General features: G+C 37.5%; 1 protein-coding gene across 1 annotated transcript; it reads right to left on the bottom strand.

Moving 5' to 3' along the window:
- Positions 1-3,710: 3,710 nt before the first annotated feature.
- On the bottom strand, positions 3,711-10,824 carry mbip (MAP3K12 binding inhibitory protein 1). The gene is made up of 9 exons (XM_023430734.2): positions 10,669-10,824; positions 9,474-9,587; positions 9,089-9,298; positions 8,408-8,504; positions 7,990-8,055; positions 7,464-7,622; positions 6,920-7,017; positions 4,170-4,208; positions 3,711-4,074 (listed from the first exon to the last, which is right to left on the bottom strand). Exons 1-9 carry the CDS (start codon positions 10,786-10,788, stop codon positions 3,967-3,969), a joined length of 1,011 nt encoding a protein of 336 aa, XP_023286502.1. The 5' UTR covers positions 10,789-10,824; the 3' UTR covers positions 3,711-3,966.
- Between the last annotated feature and the right edge of the window lie 9,188 nt (positions 10,825-20,012).

Genomic DNA, 20,012 nt, shown 5'->3' with positions numbered 1-20,012 from the left:
GAACATTCAAGCTTCCTACATTTGAGTCCCTTTGTTTGTGACATTTGTGACTGACAAGGGCATGAACAAAGTACTTCCCTCTTATGCTGACAAAAGCTCTGATTCAAAAACAAGATGCAAAATTACGAGCAGAAATAGATTTTCCAGTGGTGACACGTAATCTATGTCTCCCAATCGGCCAGCTTTGGAAACTGCAGCAGGGTTAACTTAAAAAAGTTAGCCTGTGGCGCTCCTCATCCTGTGATAATAGGCCTGCCTGTAATGAAGAACAGGCTTGTTGCCAACAGGTGGTCTCTTTAAAAGACCAGAGCCACAGCACTCAGGATGGTGAAAAAAAAAACTGCCATGGCAAAATGTGTCAGAATCTAATGTTCTGCAGAGTGAAAAGCCTGTTTTCTGTCTTTTGTTCCCAGCTAGAGATTCAGCCTTGTTCCTCATTGTTCAGGGCACAAACGAGCAACAGTCTTTTTTGACACGGAGCCACAGATGAATAAAGACTGGAGCTGACTAGTCACAGGAAAGAGCTTTCTTTTTGGAGGGCTTGGAGCCCATTAAGAGTTTGAGATATGAATGGATATGAATCCTCTCCTTCGACCCCACCAAAAAAATACAACTGGACCCATAGAAGACAAGGAACACCTCTGTGTCTTTTTACTGAGGTTCCCAAGGACATTACAAGAAATCAGGCGGAGGGAGGACTGATTGACAGGCGGGAATTACATAGAGTCAATGAGGAAGTGGCTCTTTGTTAATTTGAAAGGCTACACTATGCCCACCCAACCTTAGAGCACTAACCACTGACACTAATGTTGACATATTGACTTTGTATTCTTGACATAAGCTGTAGGAAAGAAGCCAGGTAATTACAGTGATTACAAACTGCATTATTGCAATATAAACTTTACATTGTAGTTAAATTCATTTTAGGAACCCGCACACATAATGTACTAATGTAATAAAGCAGACAGGATAAAGATAATGAGATATTTAGTGAGCCACTTCATGCAGACGCTCGTCAGCGCACTCGGCTCAATGGGCAGATGATGGGTGGATCCTGGCGAATGCAGCCCGCAAAATGCAACCTTTTGTCCAACTCCATAATCCATTTGTTACACTCAGACCAATTTGTTCTCATTAACCCTCATAAGGGGACTGTGTCTGAGACAAAAGCTCCTGCGGAACAATGAGAAAGCCCCCCACCCCCGCCCCACCCACATCCACATCGCCACAGCTCAAGTGCTCCCCTTCCCAGCACAGTGTGGCCCCTTGTTGCCCAGAAGGTTCCAGTCTGTGAGCAAGAGACAGGCCGAACAAGCGGGGTACACCTGAAAGAGGGGGTGAAAAAAAAAAAGGAAAATTCCCCATTTCCGCGTTAAGAATGAAATATCTTCCAAAAAAAAAAACCCGTACAATACAACGTCTTCTATTATATTCAGGTCACTCCATCAATCAACTCTGAACAAAATCTTGACATGATGTACAAAGAGCAACTGCAGAGAAAAGGAAGGGGAGTTACAGTAATTTCCAGAGACGTGAGAAAGTTTCTGTTTGTCACACCTGTTGCAAAATTAATTTGAAAATGACATATATTATTGTATTTTATTGTATGAGAAACTGCACAGAATTAGTTGAGTGTTAAAGTACCTTCAACTTCCATCCAGTGGCTCCTACATATATAGTCTGTGTCTGTGCTTTTATTTCATCAGCCATGAACTGGTCAAGGTACCTGCATCAAAGCACCTCTTTCATTTGCAGTTAATCAGTTTATAAGAGTTTTCATTTTAAAAAAAAAAAAGGTGGATATGTCAGTGAGGAAGTTGTTACTCTCGTCTCCTCTCAGACAGTCGATGTAACCAAGTACATTTACTGAAGTACTATACTTTAGTACAATTTTGAAGTGCTTGTACTTTACTTGAGTATTCCCTTTGTTATGGTATCAATGATTTTCCTGGGAAATCTTATAAGTTTTACTCCACTAAATATATTTGACAGCTATACTGAGTAGTTAATGTTTAATGTTTATTTTCACAGGGACGAGCACATAGCATGAAACAATGCCACATACCACAGCTCCAACAGTCTGAGCTAGTTTGCAATGCAGGTTCCTAGAAGCGCCATTGAAGGATCTATTTGGGGTTAGTTAGTTGGTTTTGCTACATAGCCAACCTTTGCATTAGCAGCTGTTTACTTACCAGTTTTACCAAGAGCATGAACCATTGTTAAGGTAATAGGCCTTCAGAGCACTTATTTCTTCAGGGCAGACTGGAGGCTACACAGACTTGGTATCGAGATGAGAAGGTCGACTGGGGGCGGGGCTAGCTGGTTAGCATGCTAACTTCAGTAGAAGACAAGAAGTCATAGAAATATAAGCAAAACATGAGTAAGAATTAGATGAGTCATGACTTCATCACTAATCCTTCTTTAGAAACTGTTTGATCTTTAAAAATGATGCCATGGTTTAGGTTAAATATCTGTTAGGGGCCCAATGAGGAAAAATTATCCAATATCCAAAGGACTGCAGAAAAGTCCAAAAATATAAACACAAATTTGTGTCTTTTCTACTCCGTTAATCATCTAACGGCCCCCCAGACTAATCACGTGACGTTTTGGAGGGGCCCCGACCCCTTGGTTTGGAACCACTGGACTTAACTACCGAGCTGTAGATAAATCTAGTTCCACCTTGAGCAGCAATGAAAAACTGATTTATCAGTATTAATAATCAAATATTGTAATTTTTCTGCAGACCTCATGAGCTACTTTTATTTTTTAATACATTTTGCTGATAACACCTCTAGTTTTATTTAAGTAGGATTCTGAATGCAGGACTTTTACTTGTAATAGAGTATTTTTAAATTCTTGTATTAATACTTTTATTTTACTTCCAACACTACAGAAATAGAAAAACCCTTATTATACAAAGCAGTTTCAAGATACAGCAGAAGTCCTCCTAGTTTACTCATAAGAGAAAAAAACAAATGTTTGTATGTAATTATTGCTTCAGCCGCTTGCTCAGTTAAAGCAACGCAAAAGCCTTTTATAAACATGTCAGTGTCAAATGCGGTGGCGTCCCATTTAATGCTGGTTTGTTTGGTCTCCAATATGTTTTCCAAACAGAGTTGCAGTAATCAGGTCATTTGTTATAATGACAACCATTAGGGGTGATCATCGTCACACAGCAGTCAGGCAGATAAATTAGGTGCTCTCTCTCTCTCTCTATCTGATTCGTCTCAGTTACACACACGAACACAGAAATGAATGCACACACCTTCCCAGCTTTAAACATTAAAGATGAAAATGGTAAACATTCATGATGAATTAATTCTGAATCAAATGTATTTCCTGATCTTTTAAAGGTGTAGTTCATGATTGCCAGAAAATTAATCAACAACACTTGATTATTTTCATTTAAGATAGAATTATATTCAGCTATTCAAATGTAAGAAATTATGGTAAGTTAATAAACTGAGCATATCTGTGTTTTGAACTGTTGGTTGAACTAAACAAGACATTTGAAGATGTCACCAGGGGCTTTGGGAACTTTCCACTAATCACTTACATTTGATTACTGATCAATTATAAATAATGAAAATTATTATTTGCATTTGTTAGTAATTATTAGTTTCTACCAATAAATGAACTGATTGCAGCCAGATTACACATTACATTTACCAGTTAAAGTATTAAAGTCATGATAAAATTACAAGTCTGAGTTTTCATGGCGGAAAAAATACCTTTATTCACAGAGCAATTACATTTCACTTAACTACAAAACTATTTAGAGGATGTATTATTCTGATATTCAATCATGGCCACAAAATGAAGCTGATATGAAAAGTTTTTCTCTTTTTAATCTCGCTGATGGTCAGAAAGGTCATAATGAGTGGCTGATGAATAGAGAAAGAAATGGAGGAAACAAGATGAATGCATTAACTAATGTATTGTGTTTGGAGCATCGGTTTGTGTTTGCTACAGCGGGCACTCTGTTCCATATCCAGGCCCAAATTCATTCACCCTCTTGAGCAGCGCTGCTTTCACTGCATTGATCTTCTCATCCAGCTCTGTCAGGCTGCAGCCCTGAAGGACAAAGTAAGAAAGTAGTGATCAAACGATCAAAACAGGTTAACCTCCACTCACAAAGCGCAGTGAAAGGAAACAAAAAAGCTACTAACCTGAGCAGGGGATGTCTTTGGTCGCTTGTGCAGGTGACTCTGCAAAAAAAAAAAAAAAAAGAAGCACACAAGTACACATTAGACTTTTTTAATTAGCAGAATTTCTGAACCAGCCTGAGCTTTAAGAAACATACTGAGGTACTTGTCTGTTTCCTTTCTTACTTCGCCTCAAGGACTGAAAAAGAATTTACTGAGAGACACGGACACAATTGAATGGAAAGGCATTTGTAAACCCAAAACTTAGGCTTGGAATTTCCTTGCGTCCACAGACTGAAATACAAAGAAGTGAACTTTTAAAAGCAAAGAGCCGCAGACAATTGCTAACAATTATGACAGGAATACAGCATATTTTCCCTTCAGCTTAAGGTTATTTTAAAAAAGGTATTTTGACAATAATTGGAAACAGCAAACATATGGAGAGGGATAAGTGGGGGTAACATCCGACAATGTCCTCGGATGTTGAACAGAGGTTCGATGGCGCGTGTTTTAGACTGCGCCAAGAAATATGTTTTTACATCACAACTTCAACTCTAAAACCTTGTGGAATTGTTTAGTTGTAAATTGCTGCATAATTTGTCAAGTAGCCTGCTTTGCTGTTCAGTGTTAAAATGTTGTTCCTGAAATCGTTGGCCAACTGTGTACAGCTCTTCAGCAAACACCAAACTACAGTATTTTCACATATCGCAAAAGAAAAAAAGAGGAGAAAAAAAAAGAGTGGTACTCCGAATATAAAAGACCCCATCATTTTATTCAAAGACACTCAACATCTTTTGCACTGCTCACACAAACATGCAGTGAGTCAAAAGCAGATGGAAAGCAGCAGACTCACAGAAGCAGCATGCTGTGCTGAGAAATACCAGTGTGAAGAGACATGCAGTATCTCAAGCACACTTACTCAGATAACTAAACACACGCTGGACAGACTCCTTCAAGATGGGAAATTAGAGTCTGTGTGACTCTGCTCAAGCCTGTCGGGTTGAATATGAAGTCCAATAAATTACTGCCATCTTCTGAGTCTGCACTTCTCTAAAAAGCATGGCGTAGTGAAAAGTCGTCTTTTCTCGAGTGAGCTGTCTGCAGTGACCTAAACGTTAAAGTAAATGTAACCAAACGCGCTGCATTTTTGATTCAAATCAACTTAAGTGTAACTCAAGGAGGGAAACGTGTTGAAGTATCTGGACATATCAGGGGAAACTCCTTGTTTCATTTTGAAATGATTTTTCCTACAGCACACTGATATTCTACCTTCCAATTTAGGCATCATACACATTAAATGCAGCAGCTGGTGGAGAGCGTGTGAAATGGACCAACTTAAAATACTCTTTCCTACCGATACCAGACTGTTTAGTTCTTTCTGAACTAAACAAACCCAAGGATCAGAAATACATGAAGCAGTATCTGTGCAAAGCAAACGATAAACTGCAGCAGAACCCAGTGAAACAAAGCTGCTACAGATTTTCCATTTTTTTTCCATTTCACATCATATTATTACTTCATTTCTCATCGTCATTCACTGTCGAAGATATCCTAAAATTACGGCTGGAGGAACAGTGTGCAATTTCTCTGTTGTATATTTACAGGTTCATATCCCAGCAGTGATGTATCCAGCATAGCCAAACTTCCTTATGTTGCACACTTCGGTTTGTTGTGAATTAAACCTGAAACCAGCGACTGCCCCCTTGACTCAAGATTCAAAAGTCGCTGAGTGGTGCCACCTAGCCAGCTCAAGAAAAGTTAAACTAGTTTTGATTCCACTGAGGAAAAGGAAGCACGGTGGTTTTCTATTCCAACTCAACTATGTAAAAGTACTTCAACACAAAATGGAGGAGAAGCTGACTGACAAGTTCAGCGCTTCCCCAATTCTCTATGATAGAACTTGAACAAGCTACTGGGACTTGAATATTAAAAAACAATGCTTTGAAACACATCACTTGCTGTCTTTGTGCGCCAGTACTTTGGCAATGGAAGAAAATAACCGCCCAATCAGAGCAGAGTACTTAAAGTGCCAAAAGTTAAACACGCCTGCAAGCTTCAGGCTCATGTGAGGCAAGAGGGAACCTGCTAGTTTGAGTACATGAATGGGTGAACAGGGAGGTGTAACTAAATGTGCTCAGGGAGGAGTTTCTGTTGGTGAAACTCCTCTTTGTCAGGTGAAACGTAGCACCTGTTGTCCGTTTGTATCAGGGGAGGAACATGGTTGTCTACACCTCAACAAGCTGAGAGAGGTTGGCAATAGCAGGGCCTTAAGTATTCGTTTGGAGAATTGGCTAAAATTGGCTCCAACTCCAAATATCATCATATGATGACATGTTGCTCATGATAATAATATGTGATGTACAGTTGATTCTGTGATACCTGCTACATTGAAGACTATCATCTATAATAAAATCACGATGCCCATAACTCAACAGGAAACTCTAAAACGTCAAAATAATGGTTCAAAAAGCAGAAATCACTATAATAACTATATTTTGTTTCTGAACTAAAAAGCAGAATAATTAACTGATGTAAAATGAGCAATTGTTCCAGAGTGGACATGTCTGGAGTGAATGAGGAATACATCAATGACTCTTGTAGCTTTAACCTGATCGGACATATCCTGTGGGTTGGTTAAAGAATACAATGTACCCATCTACAAAATGTCAAAATTACACCATTACTTCTCCAAACTTGTATGACCTGTGTGGTTATGCTGAGTAATAAAGTCTTCAGTGCTTTTTGTTTGTCTGTTTCAAAGCCAGAGGACTCACTGTGGACTGAAAATACTCGGGTGAGAGTCCTTCCAATTCCAGGATACGGTCCTCCAGCTTCTTCAGTCTGTGGTAGACATTCAATGGGACCGGGCCCGCTGAGGAATAAAAACACTTGTTGAGCAGCCTGAATATTGATCATCTTACATGACAAATTCTACAAACATAGGGCGAGGACTCTGACTAACGCACGGGAATGAGTGTAACAAAAGAAGCACGGTCATAATAAATCATTTGTTAGTTCAAACTGGCATGTAACATTGTTTATATCAAGTAAAAACTAAACAAATGGTTTATTTTTAAATACTGGCTTCTTATCTTATGAACCATCCCGGCCAAGTTATACTTTGTAATGCCTTCATAATTACATTTCATCTATTTTGTAATGGTAAATTTATATAATTTCTTTTTCTGAAAAAGGCAAATATTTCTGTTTAACTGGAAATGAACTCCTGTTTCCAGTGTTGCACTTAAACATTACAGACCAAATGAAACACACTGATTTTAAAACAGTCAAACTTTTGTGTCTTTGTGTTTCTCTGACCTGTCGGGAGCTTCAGGTGAGTCTCGATGTTGTGAAGTCGTTCTTCTATGGCTGCATTTCCACAGTGTCTTGCCATTGGCCCCCTCTGCTGCTCCCCGCCCTCTCCTTGGCCTCCCCCACCCCGAGTTTGGGGCCCGTAAGTGTTTACCACCCGCGTAACTAGCCAGTCGAAGAACATAACACATGAACACAAACTGTAACCCAATACTGACCAGACAACATGTCTTCAGCACTTCTTTTTCATTATTTCTATCGCCAAGTTGACCCAGAAACAGATTTTTGCCATCATACATGTAATGCATTTGAATTTAGTTGTATTAATTAAATGTGAACATTACAAATAAACAACATTTCATGTTAAGCAAATTAAATTCTTTCCTTCAAGAATTTGAAGGATTATGCATCTGTGATTTTTTTTTTTTAAATAATAGTGTGTAATTTCAAAAATGATGGTTGCAGTTCTTAAGATTAAGCTGTTAAGAAATGTCACATTTACATTTGTGGCAAATATTTATTATTTTCTTACCTTTCACATGACTTTTAAAACCTGGATAAGGAGTGAATACTGCATCTGTTCTGGCACAGCTGTTTTCTAAAGAGGAGAAAATGAAACCGCAATTAGAACGTTATGTCAAAAATGGATATAAAAAAGATTTGAAAGAATGATGTATATATCCCACTCAAATGCTATTACCATCCGTGTGTCTTGATTTCTATAACTGGTGTCTCATACAGGCTTTGAATTAAAAAAAGACCCTCTTTCTGATGTTTTTCTCGACTAAGCTGGTTGTGTTTTGAGGCCGAGTGTGTTACCTACTTCAGCCCCACTCTTGGAGCAGTTCAGCCTGACCTCTCGCCTGTGGAAATCAGCTCTCTCCGAAACATTGGCAATCTGTGTGCAGGCTCCCTCTCCACCCTGCCCCCAACCTCTCTCCCATTCTCACCCTGATTGCAGTCGATCACGTTGCAAAACTCGCGCACATTGTTTTCATTGATCTCCATCTGCTTGCGTTCCATAAATGCAGATATTCTTCGCTCAATCTAGGGTTACAAAGGAGAAATGACACAGACAATAAGATACAACGGTGTGATGAGCTATTGATAGGTGTAAAGAATGCAATAAAGTTTTTTGCCTACTTAATGTTAACAATCTGCACACAGCATGCAGCAATTTACATTACATGGGATGAGAATTGTAGAAGGAAATTAATCCAGGTAGCCAAATAAGTTGAATTGCTTGCCATCATCACATGATGGAATATGAATACTGTGTGCTTGGCTACCAAAATAAATGCACAACAGAATGGGGCCTCTTGTCATTCATCCACATGCAATCTCAGAGTAATGAGCATCCACTTCATAATCCATCAAGGGCCTGGCCCTCTCTCAAAGCCCTCCAGCAATGTGGTCTGTTCTACCCGACCACAGCACTAAAGGACCCCTTATTCTCTGCCGAACTCGGCTTATCGGGTCTCCATCAAGCATTTGCTTCACTGCGGCACGTCATGTGCACATCCTCGGGAGCAATTACTTATGATTATTCATTTGCTTGACAGAGTAAAGAGGGCTCTAAAAATGTCACTGCCGGAACAGCTGATAGATCTGCTGACTGATCTGAGACCAACCTCTGATTTCCCGGCTCTTATCTGCACCATGACGTCATCAGCCGCCGTCTTGCCTTCTGTAGCCTCTGAGCTTGGAGGAAGGTGCTCAGACAGTGCAGCCATCTGCTCTATGAGTGAAGATGAGGTGACCGCATCATCTGATGTGTTGTCCTTTGTAGATAATCGTTCAGTATCAGCATCCACTAGTGTCTTTAAGCTTTCTGAAACAGTCTAAATACACAAAAAACTCATGTTGGGTTGTGTCAAAAAACAATAATATATTTTAAGAATGGAAAAAAGGTATGAAAACATTAACCTTGTGCCATCTTAAATTAATTAAAAATATTTAAAATTGTGCCATTTAACCAATATTAACTGGAAATAATTAGCTGTGTTGCCACTTTACCTGTAATTTAGTGATATGCTCCTGCAAACAGCTGTAAACATTAGCCGCTGAAGATGGAGGATTCACAGCATCAGTGTTGACTTCTATTCTCAAAGCAGCAACATCTAATTTGAGCTTAATTTGAATAACACAAAGAAAGGGAAGTGACATTACTGTACAGCTGATGGAGTTTCTTACATGTAATAACTTGGTCTCAATATAATGTACACATTTGTCAGGTAATTGTGAGTTACTTAGTTGATCAGTTGATTACTTAAACATTATTTAGCAACTATTTTGATAATGAATTAATCATTTAATCACCTCTGAAGAAAAAGTGGACATGGTTTGCTGGGGCGAGCCTCTTTGAATGCAGCATCAAGCAGCAAGTATTTTTTTCTTGTGTCATAATAAATTTAATATCTTTGGTTTGTGGGCAATTTGAAGACATCTTAATACGGCTCTGGGAACGTATGATGAAAATTTTTGAACACTATTTTATAAGAAATATTATTTATCATGTAGTTCATGTAATCTTTACTTGAAGCACTAATTGTAAAACAGTGATGCGATGCCACTACAACAATGCTACTATCAGTAAAGATATATGGTAGTTTTAGTTATGCATGTATGCAGTAAATGTAGTTCATGTACAGGATGAATGTGCAGCAGGTTTATACATTTTAAAACTGCAGAAATGCATGTGAACGGTGCTGATACTGGGGATGTTTTTAATACATGTGTAAGTTATTTTTGCTTTACAAGCCAAAGGGCAGGATCTCATATGTACCGAAGCAAAGCGTGCTACAATGTGAAAATTAATAATATAGTTCAAATATTAGCCACAGGTCGCAACAATAAGAGCTGCTATGGAGTAGTAATAACGATAAAAACAAATTTAAAAAAGGATATATGTTTGCTTAAACTCATGCTACGGACTTGCTAGTTGAGCCATGTGCATACCTGTGAGCCGTTTAAAAATAAAATTGAATCGTTTAACGCTGGCATAAACTCAAGCTCAGTTACTTTTCTACTTAAACTTAATTGTCAAAACTCCATCGGTGTGTTGAATGACAATAAATGAACGGAGGAGTCAGCTAAGCAGCTCTGCTAACACACCCGGTTGCTAAAAACATTAGCATGTAGCTAGCTAACAACACGGACTAAAAGAAGAACCGTCACTCGGGGCAACGTGGTTCAAACAGCTTCAACCAACCTCTTTTCCGAAGTTTGCTAGCAGCTTCAGTAACACACAAATGCAGTCCGTGTAGCTGGACATCTCACTGGTCTCATTAAGAAGAGTGTGATGTCCACTCAGCTTCATTGTCTCCGCCATTGCTGCTCAACGCTTACAGAATACTGCCCGCTGATTGGTCAGAATGAGGCAGCGGTGTGTGCGTAGAAGATGAGGTAGAGAGAGAGAGCGCGAGCACGCACACACGCGCAGATGCACGCGCATGCGCTCGCGCACGCACACAGTCCTTGATAAGGGAGTAGTAGAATAAAATAATGGTGGAAGATATGATCCTTAGACAGAAGTACTAACACCACACTGTAAAATTATTGTCTGTTACAAATATCAGTATTGCATTTAAAATGTTACTTAAGTAAAAAATATGTAAACCCTATGTATACTCAGGAAAATGTACTAAAAGTAAAAGTACTCATAATGCAGAAAAATAAAAACATTTTGCTTGAAAAATTACTGAAATTATTATTAATGGTTATAGCAGCATTTTACTTTTGTAGTTGGTTGAGATGAGTCATTTTAACTATTTTATGTAGGCTAAGGCTGCAACTAAATATTTATTTTTATATATCCTGATTAATTAACTGATTGTTTGGATTGTTTTGTAAAAATTCAGAAAATAGTGAGAAGTACCCATCACAATTAAAAAGTAGTTGCAAATTGATTTTCTGTCAATTAACTAATCATTTTAGCTCTACTTGTAGGCCCTATGTACTGTTGGTTAGTTTAATCCATAATAAAGCATCATTATTTTATCAGTTATTCATGGAAAAATCTTAATTTCTAAAGTAACTAGTGACTATAGCTGTCAGGTAACTGTAATGCAGTAAATGGTTCAGTATTTTCCTCTCAAATGTGATGGAATCGAAGAATAAAGTGACATGAAAAGAAAATCCTCAAGCAATACAGGCACCTCAATTTTGTAAATAATTAGCTTCCATCAGTGAAAATAATCTAATTTAATCATAAGCAAACTTCACTTTGTTTGACTTGAGTGTTACTCTTGTTTTGTTTTTTTAAACACAGGATAATGCATGCATTTCTATATTTGACTTGTTGTGTCGCTGTTTTTATATTGTTAACAGGAATACATATTGACTTCACTTTATCTATTTATTACAAAATATTAAGAAAATCCCTCTATTTAGCATTCACAAGCAGTATACAAGCATTTTATAAATAGTTTACAACAGTATTATGCAGTTATAAGCTTTCAGTTTACTAGGTATACACTAGCTGAGACTAATGCAGTCTAATACAACAATCACCCAATAGATCTTACATCACAAAGGTTATAAAATTCAGTTTACATTAATAACAAGTCATCATATTTTGTAAACTGATCATATGTTTTGTGTGTACAATCTAGCAAACATCATTACCAGAGGATTAAAGTTGTGCCCAAATTACAAACTGCTCATACTATAGACAGTACACACTAAAGCCTTTTATTAATTGGTGAAATGAAAAGAAGTGTATTGTGTATCAGGGCATTCACTGTGATTTATATCTGCAGTCAAATAAAATACAATCAGACATGGCAACCTGCAGTCTGGACTGACTCAAATGTGAGATTTGTAGCTACATTTAACTGTATTCTCAATCACTTACTTTTCAGACAGGAGGAAGAATGGTCACTCAATTATAAGAGCACTGTCCCTCAGACCATGGCGGACTGTGCAGCAGGGCATTGGGATGGGAACCTGGCCACAATGTTGTATTTTTCTGTGTTGAGTGACTGTGGGAAAATCTCCCTCCTCTATTCAGACATTTTTCCCTTCTTTTCATATAATGAGGAGGGAGACTGATGAAGGCAACAACAGAAAAAGAACAATTACGGGCAATGAGAAAGCACAACCACTCAGAACTCAATAATACGCTCTAGAAGGGTTAATCATTTTAGGAAGGGGTCTGAAGACAAGCCCTTTTAGTTTAATTCATCTCTGGGGTGATATTTTTTTCCCCCTGAAACAGGAAGGGAACTGTAACACTTGACATGGTTTGACATGCTGAGCCATTGCTGAATGTTCCCACACAGCAAGGAGCTCAGAAATTAAAAAACTGCTCATTTAATTTGCCTGGCTCCGGACCCAAGAGCACTGATTGTTATTATCACAAGAAATGTGATTTGAGGTGCTTAGATGAGCCAAAAACAAAAACAAAACAACAAAACTTGGTGATATTTTACATTTTGGTTATATTTAACTTTTTTAAACAACTTTGTGTTTTGTAGACATTCACATACTTTGAAAGTCAGATTTTTTTAATTATAAAACACTAGTGCTGGAATAACTACTTGGATAATTTTCTTAAGTAAAAGTACAGCTCTATAAAAATATTCAATTACAAGTAAAAGTATAACATTCACAATTTTACTCAAATAAAAGTGCAGAAGTGTTGACAACAAAATGTTAAAAATAGAAGTGTTCATTACACAGGATGGATCCAATCAGTATTGTGTTATATTATTGGATCATTATTATTGATGCATCAACATATAAGCAGTACTTCATATCTGTAATTGTTCAAAGTAGAGGTCATTTTAACAGCGTTATACAGTACGTTTCGGTTGTTCATACCAATGCATCATATTTTACAAACTACTCATTTGTTTTGTTTGCAAAATCTTAACCGAGAAAACTCAGTAACTATGGCTGTGAAAAAAACATATGGTGAGGTAATAAGGTTGCATAAAATGGAATGGAGTAAATGTATTTAGGTATTTATCACCACAGCAAAAGACTGAATGCACTTAAATGCAAGCAGATATAAAAATGCAATACCAAACTCACAAAACCTGTTTTTACACAATGTTTATTTTTTGATTTCTCTAGACATTATAAAAGCATATCAGCAAAGGCACAACTACAAATTAAAACCATTCCTTAATTCACTTTACTTAAACACCCAAATTTAGCATTTAAAAGCAGTACATCAACACTTCATAAAAAGTTAATGTATTTATTTGTCAACAATTATAACTTCTCATACATATCTGTGACTGGTGTATTTAATAAATGAATGATAACATAGTACAGCTTTGCTGTAATCATATTAAATGGACAAACCCTTACAAAGTGAATGCACATGTGTACACATCATTCACAGGTGGCTGTTTATACATATGTTCAAAACTCATGAGGAGATGTTGAGCTTTGACTTTTATTAGTAGTAGTTTGACCAAAAGAAGAAGAAAAAAAAGTCCACTTACTGTATTTTCCCTTGGCCTTCATCAGCAGATGGAGTTTGCTTCGTTTTCCTGAAGAATGAACAAGTATACTTCATTAATGAATATGAAACATAAATACTATTTCCTATAACTCTTTAGATAGCTATAACTTTAACTACAATTATGTCATGTTGTTTTGTCAGTAAGTTATCATCTGTTTATGCACATTATTGAAGATCTACAGAATTACAGTAGTTAACAAATACATTCATAAACACTTCAAAATGTCCTCATATCTTTGTTCATATTATCATCAGATTATAAATAAAGTATTTAGTTTTAATTTACTGCTGATTAATGCTAAATAGGGGGTTTAATTAAAGTGTTACCAGTATCTCCTTTTTAAACATTTTGTTTGTATAGAAAACACATTCAAAGGACAAACAAAAGGCAAGACACATTAAAAAAATGAATATCTTTGTGGGTTTAAAAGTGTTGTGTTATTATATCTTCTTGCAAGCTTTGAGGTGCAAGAGCATAAAGAGAAATTCAAAGACCACAAATGTCTGCTTAACTCAAATATGACAGCTTAAAATGAAATTATATTGTGTTGTAGTGGGTTATAAATCATTTATTTACTCTATATGTTAATAAATAGAACTTTATAAGCTATTTTTATGTTCTCCATGTTACTTAAGTAGAAAATATTCAACTTTGGCTCAGAAGAATGTGGTCTTGGCAGAGAGAGGGAGTTTGTGTTATACAGGAAACACAGTGATGGTGGTGATGGTGGTGGTGGGGGAGGAGGGAAGTGAGTGAAGAGGGATTGTTGCTGCCTCTTGCCTCAGTCACATCAGCCACCTGCAGGAAAGTAAAAAGGTCCGCTTTTGAGCTCGTCTGCTCCACGGCGGCAGATGATGTTGACAGAGCATGAGACAGAGTAAAGGCCAGACGGGAGGGTCAGGAGAAAGAGGGGGGGCACAATGTAAAGAGGCAAGTGGATTACAGTGGGAAGGTTTTGTCTCGTTTTACTGAGAGGGGAATAATTAAATGTAGTCCTTTCCTGTGGTCTTGGGACTGAGCTCCCCATGGCAGCTGAACATACAGAGAAGTTGCTTTTAATAACCATCAACTGATGTTTTAACTGCCATATTATATTTTGAGAAGAGAACCACTTGTTCACCATGAAGCAGGAAGACATCACAGTGGATATGCTCAGACACCTGGTTATTTCACCATTCAATATTTACCACAGCTAGAGCCATGCCTCCAGCTCTGTGATGCTTTTTAGTCTTTAGTTTTGCAGGTATTTTGTCAGAAACCACAGTAAAAAGTTAAGGGACCAAAGTTATTACAACCCAATACCATCTAAATCTAATATTGAGGGAGATATGGGAGAATATCTCCACCAAATTTCATGGCAACTCGTGGAAAAGTCAGGACAGCACCAAAGCTGATTCATTGTCTGGGGACTATGGACGTCTGTTCAAAATGTTGTACTATTCAATTTTCCATACTCAGGGATATTTCACAGGATAGGAGAGGAAAAGTCACCAAGGTCATTAGGACTCATCCTCCTCCATGAATATCTGTAACAAATTTAATGGCAATCCATCCAATAGTTGCAGAGATATTTCACTTGTTGGCATCTTAACATTAGCTAATTAGCATTAAAAAGTACTACTGATACGAATGTCTTTTCTTTGGTCACGTTGATCTGTTGATTGTGCTAAATCAAAAGTTAAGGGGTCACCAAGGACAGAAACGTCAACCTCATGGTGGCGCTAGAGGAAAAGTCAAAGGCTCGCCAAAGTCATCAGGGTTCATTATCTTGGTAACATTAATGTATGACCAAAATTTCATTACAATCCAACCCAATAGTTGTAGCAATAATTCAGTTTGGATCAAAGTGGTGAATCACCGTCCTCAGTGACAGATGACACACTAACTTTGCCATCAACAGCGTTACACCCCCTGTATTGCTAAAAAAGCCAACACTGACTAAAGCAAGAGACGAAAATGTCCACAGTGATTTTACTGCTCTCAAAGAGGCAAACCCAAACTCTCAGTGAGTTAATGTGATGGGGAAAAACACCACACTCCTGTGCAATGCAACCTCCAATGAAAGTTAGCCACAAGGGTAGAAAGGCAGGTTATTGCTTTAAACCACTTCTGACTCTGAAGAGCATTAATGATATGGACAAAGCGCTGAGGATACTCATAAAGTTATTAACTGGCTTTTACCGCTGCACAGTGCTGTTCCCGCCACATTTCCAATCAGCAACAGGAAGATGCACGGCCACCAGCACTCCAGCCCTTCCATGTGCAAACGCTTAATCAGCTTAATACTGCTTCCCTTGCACGTATGGAGCGATTCAAGAGGTTTCTTGTCTGGCCTATGTTCAGATAGTTTTCCATTACATGCCTTTGACTGTCTGTAAATCATATTTTTTTTTTGTTTTTTTTTTTCAAGTCAACTCATATCTGACAAGACCACATAACACATTACCCAACTGGCAAGAATCACATTACAACACTGTAACACTGGTGAGATAACACAAGCGCCAGTTGTGAAAGAAGTACTCACTAGTTGAGAAAACACTCGCATTACAAGATCCATTTTGTAGCCTGAACTTCAATATCTCAAATAACAATAGAGCTTGCCCAGTTTTCTTGAAATTCTAGATGCTCAAATTTCTATTTTTTCCTCTAAGTGCGTCAACTGTGGTTGAAGGATCACTCTTGACACTGGAGACAGCGGTTGAGAGAACAACTCAGATATTTAAGTCTATAAGGAAACATACTCCATCACAAGTCCTGCATTCAACACTTTAGGTTAGCATCGAGTATTAAAAGTGGTCTGTTTACTTACTAGACAGAATGCCCCCATTCAGTGTTCATAAAATCTAAAATATTGGATTACACTGATATGTTATGTATAAACAGCAATTTTGACATTGTAGCTGGTAAGTTTGAAGCTATATTATTATATTAATATTATTATTATTTTATACACTGCTGGGTAGTTTCATCTATAACACTTGTTTTACAACATGATGATTAGTTTTGTGTAAATTCTTACTCTGCAAAGTTATTACACTGTAAAACATTATACAGGAATAAACTAATATTAATTCCAAGTTAATTCAACTGTCTCTTCTTTTAGACTTTAGAATTTATAAATATGGGGCGTTGTGTGGCGTAGTGGTCTAAGCAGGCGCCCCATGTGTAGAGGCTACAGTCCTCGCTGCAGTTGGCCCCGGTTCGAGTCCCGCATCGGACGGCCTTTACTGCATGTCGTTTCCCCTCTCTCTGCTTTCCCATTTCCTGTCTCTCTCCACTATCCTGTCCAATAAAGGCACAAAAGCCCCCCAAAAAAATATACTTTAGAATTTATAAACATGAGTTGTTCTTCTGAGCTGCTGAGAGTTGAGTTCACTCAACTCATTAATGAAGTTTGTAATTAAACAAAACCGGCAAATTAGTGAACTTCCCAGCATGCACAGGCTGAGAGTTAAAACTTCTCCAGAGACTTTGAACAACTTTTCATAACAATGTCTTTTCATAACAGTGAAGTTTAGCATTGAGTTCAGTCCGTACCCCTGTACACTTACAATTTAACCAAGTCCCTGGAGGCAGCCTTGCATGTTGGCTTTGTACTGACTCTACAAAGTGGCTTCAGCAGCTGCAGCTGCATGTTCTTCGTGCCAAATGAAGAACTGGCTCTTTAAAACTGAGAAAATGTAAAAAAAAAAAAAAAGAAAGAAAAAAGAAAAAAAAAGTCTGTGTAATGACTGTGTAGAAATAGAGTTGAGTATTTTAAGTTTATTGGATTTGTTTTCTCAAATTAAATTTATTTAGGTAGTTTTACACTTTCAAAACTTGACTTTAAACTAACAATTAAACCTTAGAGTTCAGTTAACTCACATTTCTAAGGCAGCAGGGGAACATAAGTTTAACTTACAGGGTAGCACCTATAGCCAGTAAGGGCAATAGCCATGGATTTATCAGTCAACATTTTCCAGCAAGACCCCTGCCACCCAAAATATGTTTGACTGGGGTCCTGCTGAACTTATCCATTCATTCAACTGTTAAATCATGTTTGCTGTACATGACAAGATTCTCTGCTAGTGATGAATCCAGATAAGTGTCTAGTGTCTTTCAGTTTGGTTTTGGTTTTACGGCCGGTAACGTTACTGCTTTAGTTCACTCTCACGGCTCTCATCTGTATTTTTTCTTAGAGCCTGTTTTCAGAAACAGGCTCTAAGAAACCACCGTACGCTACCTGCTCATCACCATTCGTCAGACAGTCAAAGTTAGTAATTAACTGGTGAACACAGGGGAGCATTTAGCAGCTAAAGAGCCAGAGGTTGTTGCACCGTAACTGCTTCATGTGTAAATAAGCATCTGTTTACTAACAACTCCACCATATCAACTAAAAAGGTGATATTATGTCAGTGTTCAGTTTAGCACTTGTTTTGACTGCCCCCAAGTGGCCAGAAGAACCCATTAGCGCAAGTTTGAAAGAGTATCATTTTAAGATAATGTAAAAAATCAATATTACAATCTGCCTTATAAACCCAACATGATATCAGTGGTAATTGTAGAAAGGTAAGTCCACCTCATGTCATTAAACTACGCAAAGTCATAGAAATATTAGGCTACTGAGGACATGCTGACTGCTGTTTAAATGGTAGCTACTGCTCTGACTGCAACATAATAAATGTAATACTTCATTCAGTGGTGAATGGAAGATTGCATAAGTACAAGTAAACTGTACTTAAATACAGTAGGCTTCTGAATTAAATGTGTTTTGTTCCACCAGTGATCAGCACTGAGACAGTAAAGACTGACCAGGTCATGAGAGACCAGTTAGTCCTCCTACATTGTCCTCCCTGTATCTGAGACAGTAACCAGCGGAGCCTAAATCTGCGAGGTGAAGTGCAGTGAGTCAGAGTGCTCCAATCACTCAGCAGTCTTTCCCTGAGAGGCTGTATGTTGATAGTTCCCTTGTTATTACATCCTCAGTCAGAACTATGGAGACTCTTCTGAAACATGGCCATCTGCCAGCACGAGATATACTGATTAAAACATGAAATATTTGTGATCCATAATAACAAATTAATGATGAATAAAAGTGATGCTGTATACTGAGGATGTGGATGGATTTTGAACAGCAGCAGTAGTTTTAGCAGAAACACTGGAAGTGCTGTTTTGGCAAGGTAGGTTCAGTATTTGGCAGTGCTGGGAGAAACATTCAGGTCCTTTACTTAATGCAGAGATAATACACTGTAAAACTACGGCAACAACATTAAAAGACCTGCAGCCACAGCTCAGGTCAGAGTGTTATATATATATATATATATATATATATATATTTTTTTTTTTATTAATTACTGTATAAGATGCATTTAACAATATTTAACTAGTTTATATGATTATGTAGTTCAGTCCTGTATTTCAACTAGTTAACCCCCCAATTTATTATCTGTAAGCAGTATAGAAACACTTTTTTTTCCCGACACATTACAATATGGTCATAAGCAGATATAGTGTTAATTAATACACAGTATTTTCAACAGTGGTAATTTCTCTTTCGAGGACATATTTATATAAATTCAATGTATTATATTGTCATTCATTATCTGTTCATATACCAGTACCCAGTAGCGGATGCTTCACAGCAGGAGTTGAAGGTTGATAACACTTAAAAATACCTTATATTATTGTACAACTATTATCATATTGTGTGTCAAACCATTTCTATAAAGGTTTTTTTATACTGAACATAAGATAAATTCATACACTGTATGTTTCAAAGAAGTATTGAGGGGTAAAAGTAAATATTCTGCTCCTGAATTGTAGTGAAGTATAAATATAATGTAAAATACTGAATGTATTTAAATAAACAAGTGGTTCAAGACTTAACCTAATACTAATGATCTCTAATGTAATGTCTGAATAACATCATAATATTAAAAACTTGAATTTTTTCCAGGATTTTGAAGATGTTTACATTTTAACTCAGCCCACAGACAGTTTGTCTTACCTCAGCCTGTAAATCTGTCTCTCTGTGGCCTTATGAATACATCTTGCTATATTACTCCCCGCCCCTCCCCTCCCTCCTCATTTCATGACACCA

The sequence above is a fragment of the Seriola lalandi genome, unplaced genomic scaffold, assembly GCF_002814215.2.
Source record: "Seriola lalandi dorsalis isolate HSWRI2012SDOR001 ecotype SW California unplaced genomic scaffold, Sedor1 jcf7180002054911, whole genome shotgun sequence".
Lineage (NCBI taxonomy): Eukaryota > Metazoa > Chordata > Actinopteri > Carangiformes > Carangidae > Seriola > Seriola lalandi.
The sequence above is the reverse complement of the archived record's forward strand: the minus strand, read 5'-3'. Positions and strand labels throughout refer to the sequence as shown.

Excerpts from the sequence above, each read along its gene's own strand:
- mbip (XM_023430734.2), bottom strand. The coding sequence starts at position 10,788 with ATGGCGGAGACAATGAAGCTGAGTGGACATCACACTCTTCTTAATGAG. Across the intron at positions 9,299-9,473 it reads AGCATATCACTAAATTACAG|ACTGTTTCAGAAAGCTTAAA; the intron begins GTAAAGTGGCAA and ends TTGTGTATTTAG. Across the intron at positions 8,505-9,088 it reads TAAGAGCCGGGAAATCAGAG|ATTGAGCGAAGAATATCTGC; the intron begins GTTGGTCTCAGA and ends TTGTAACCCTAG.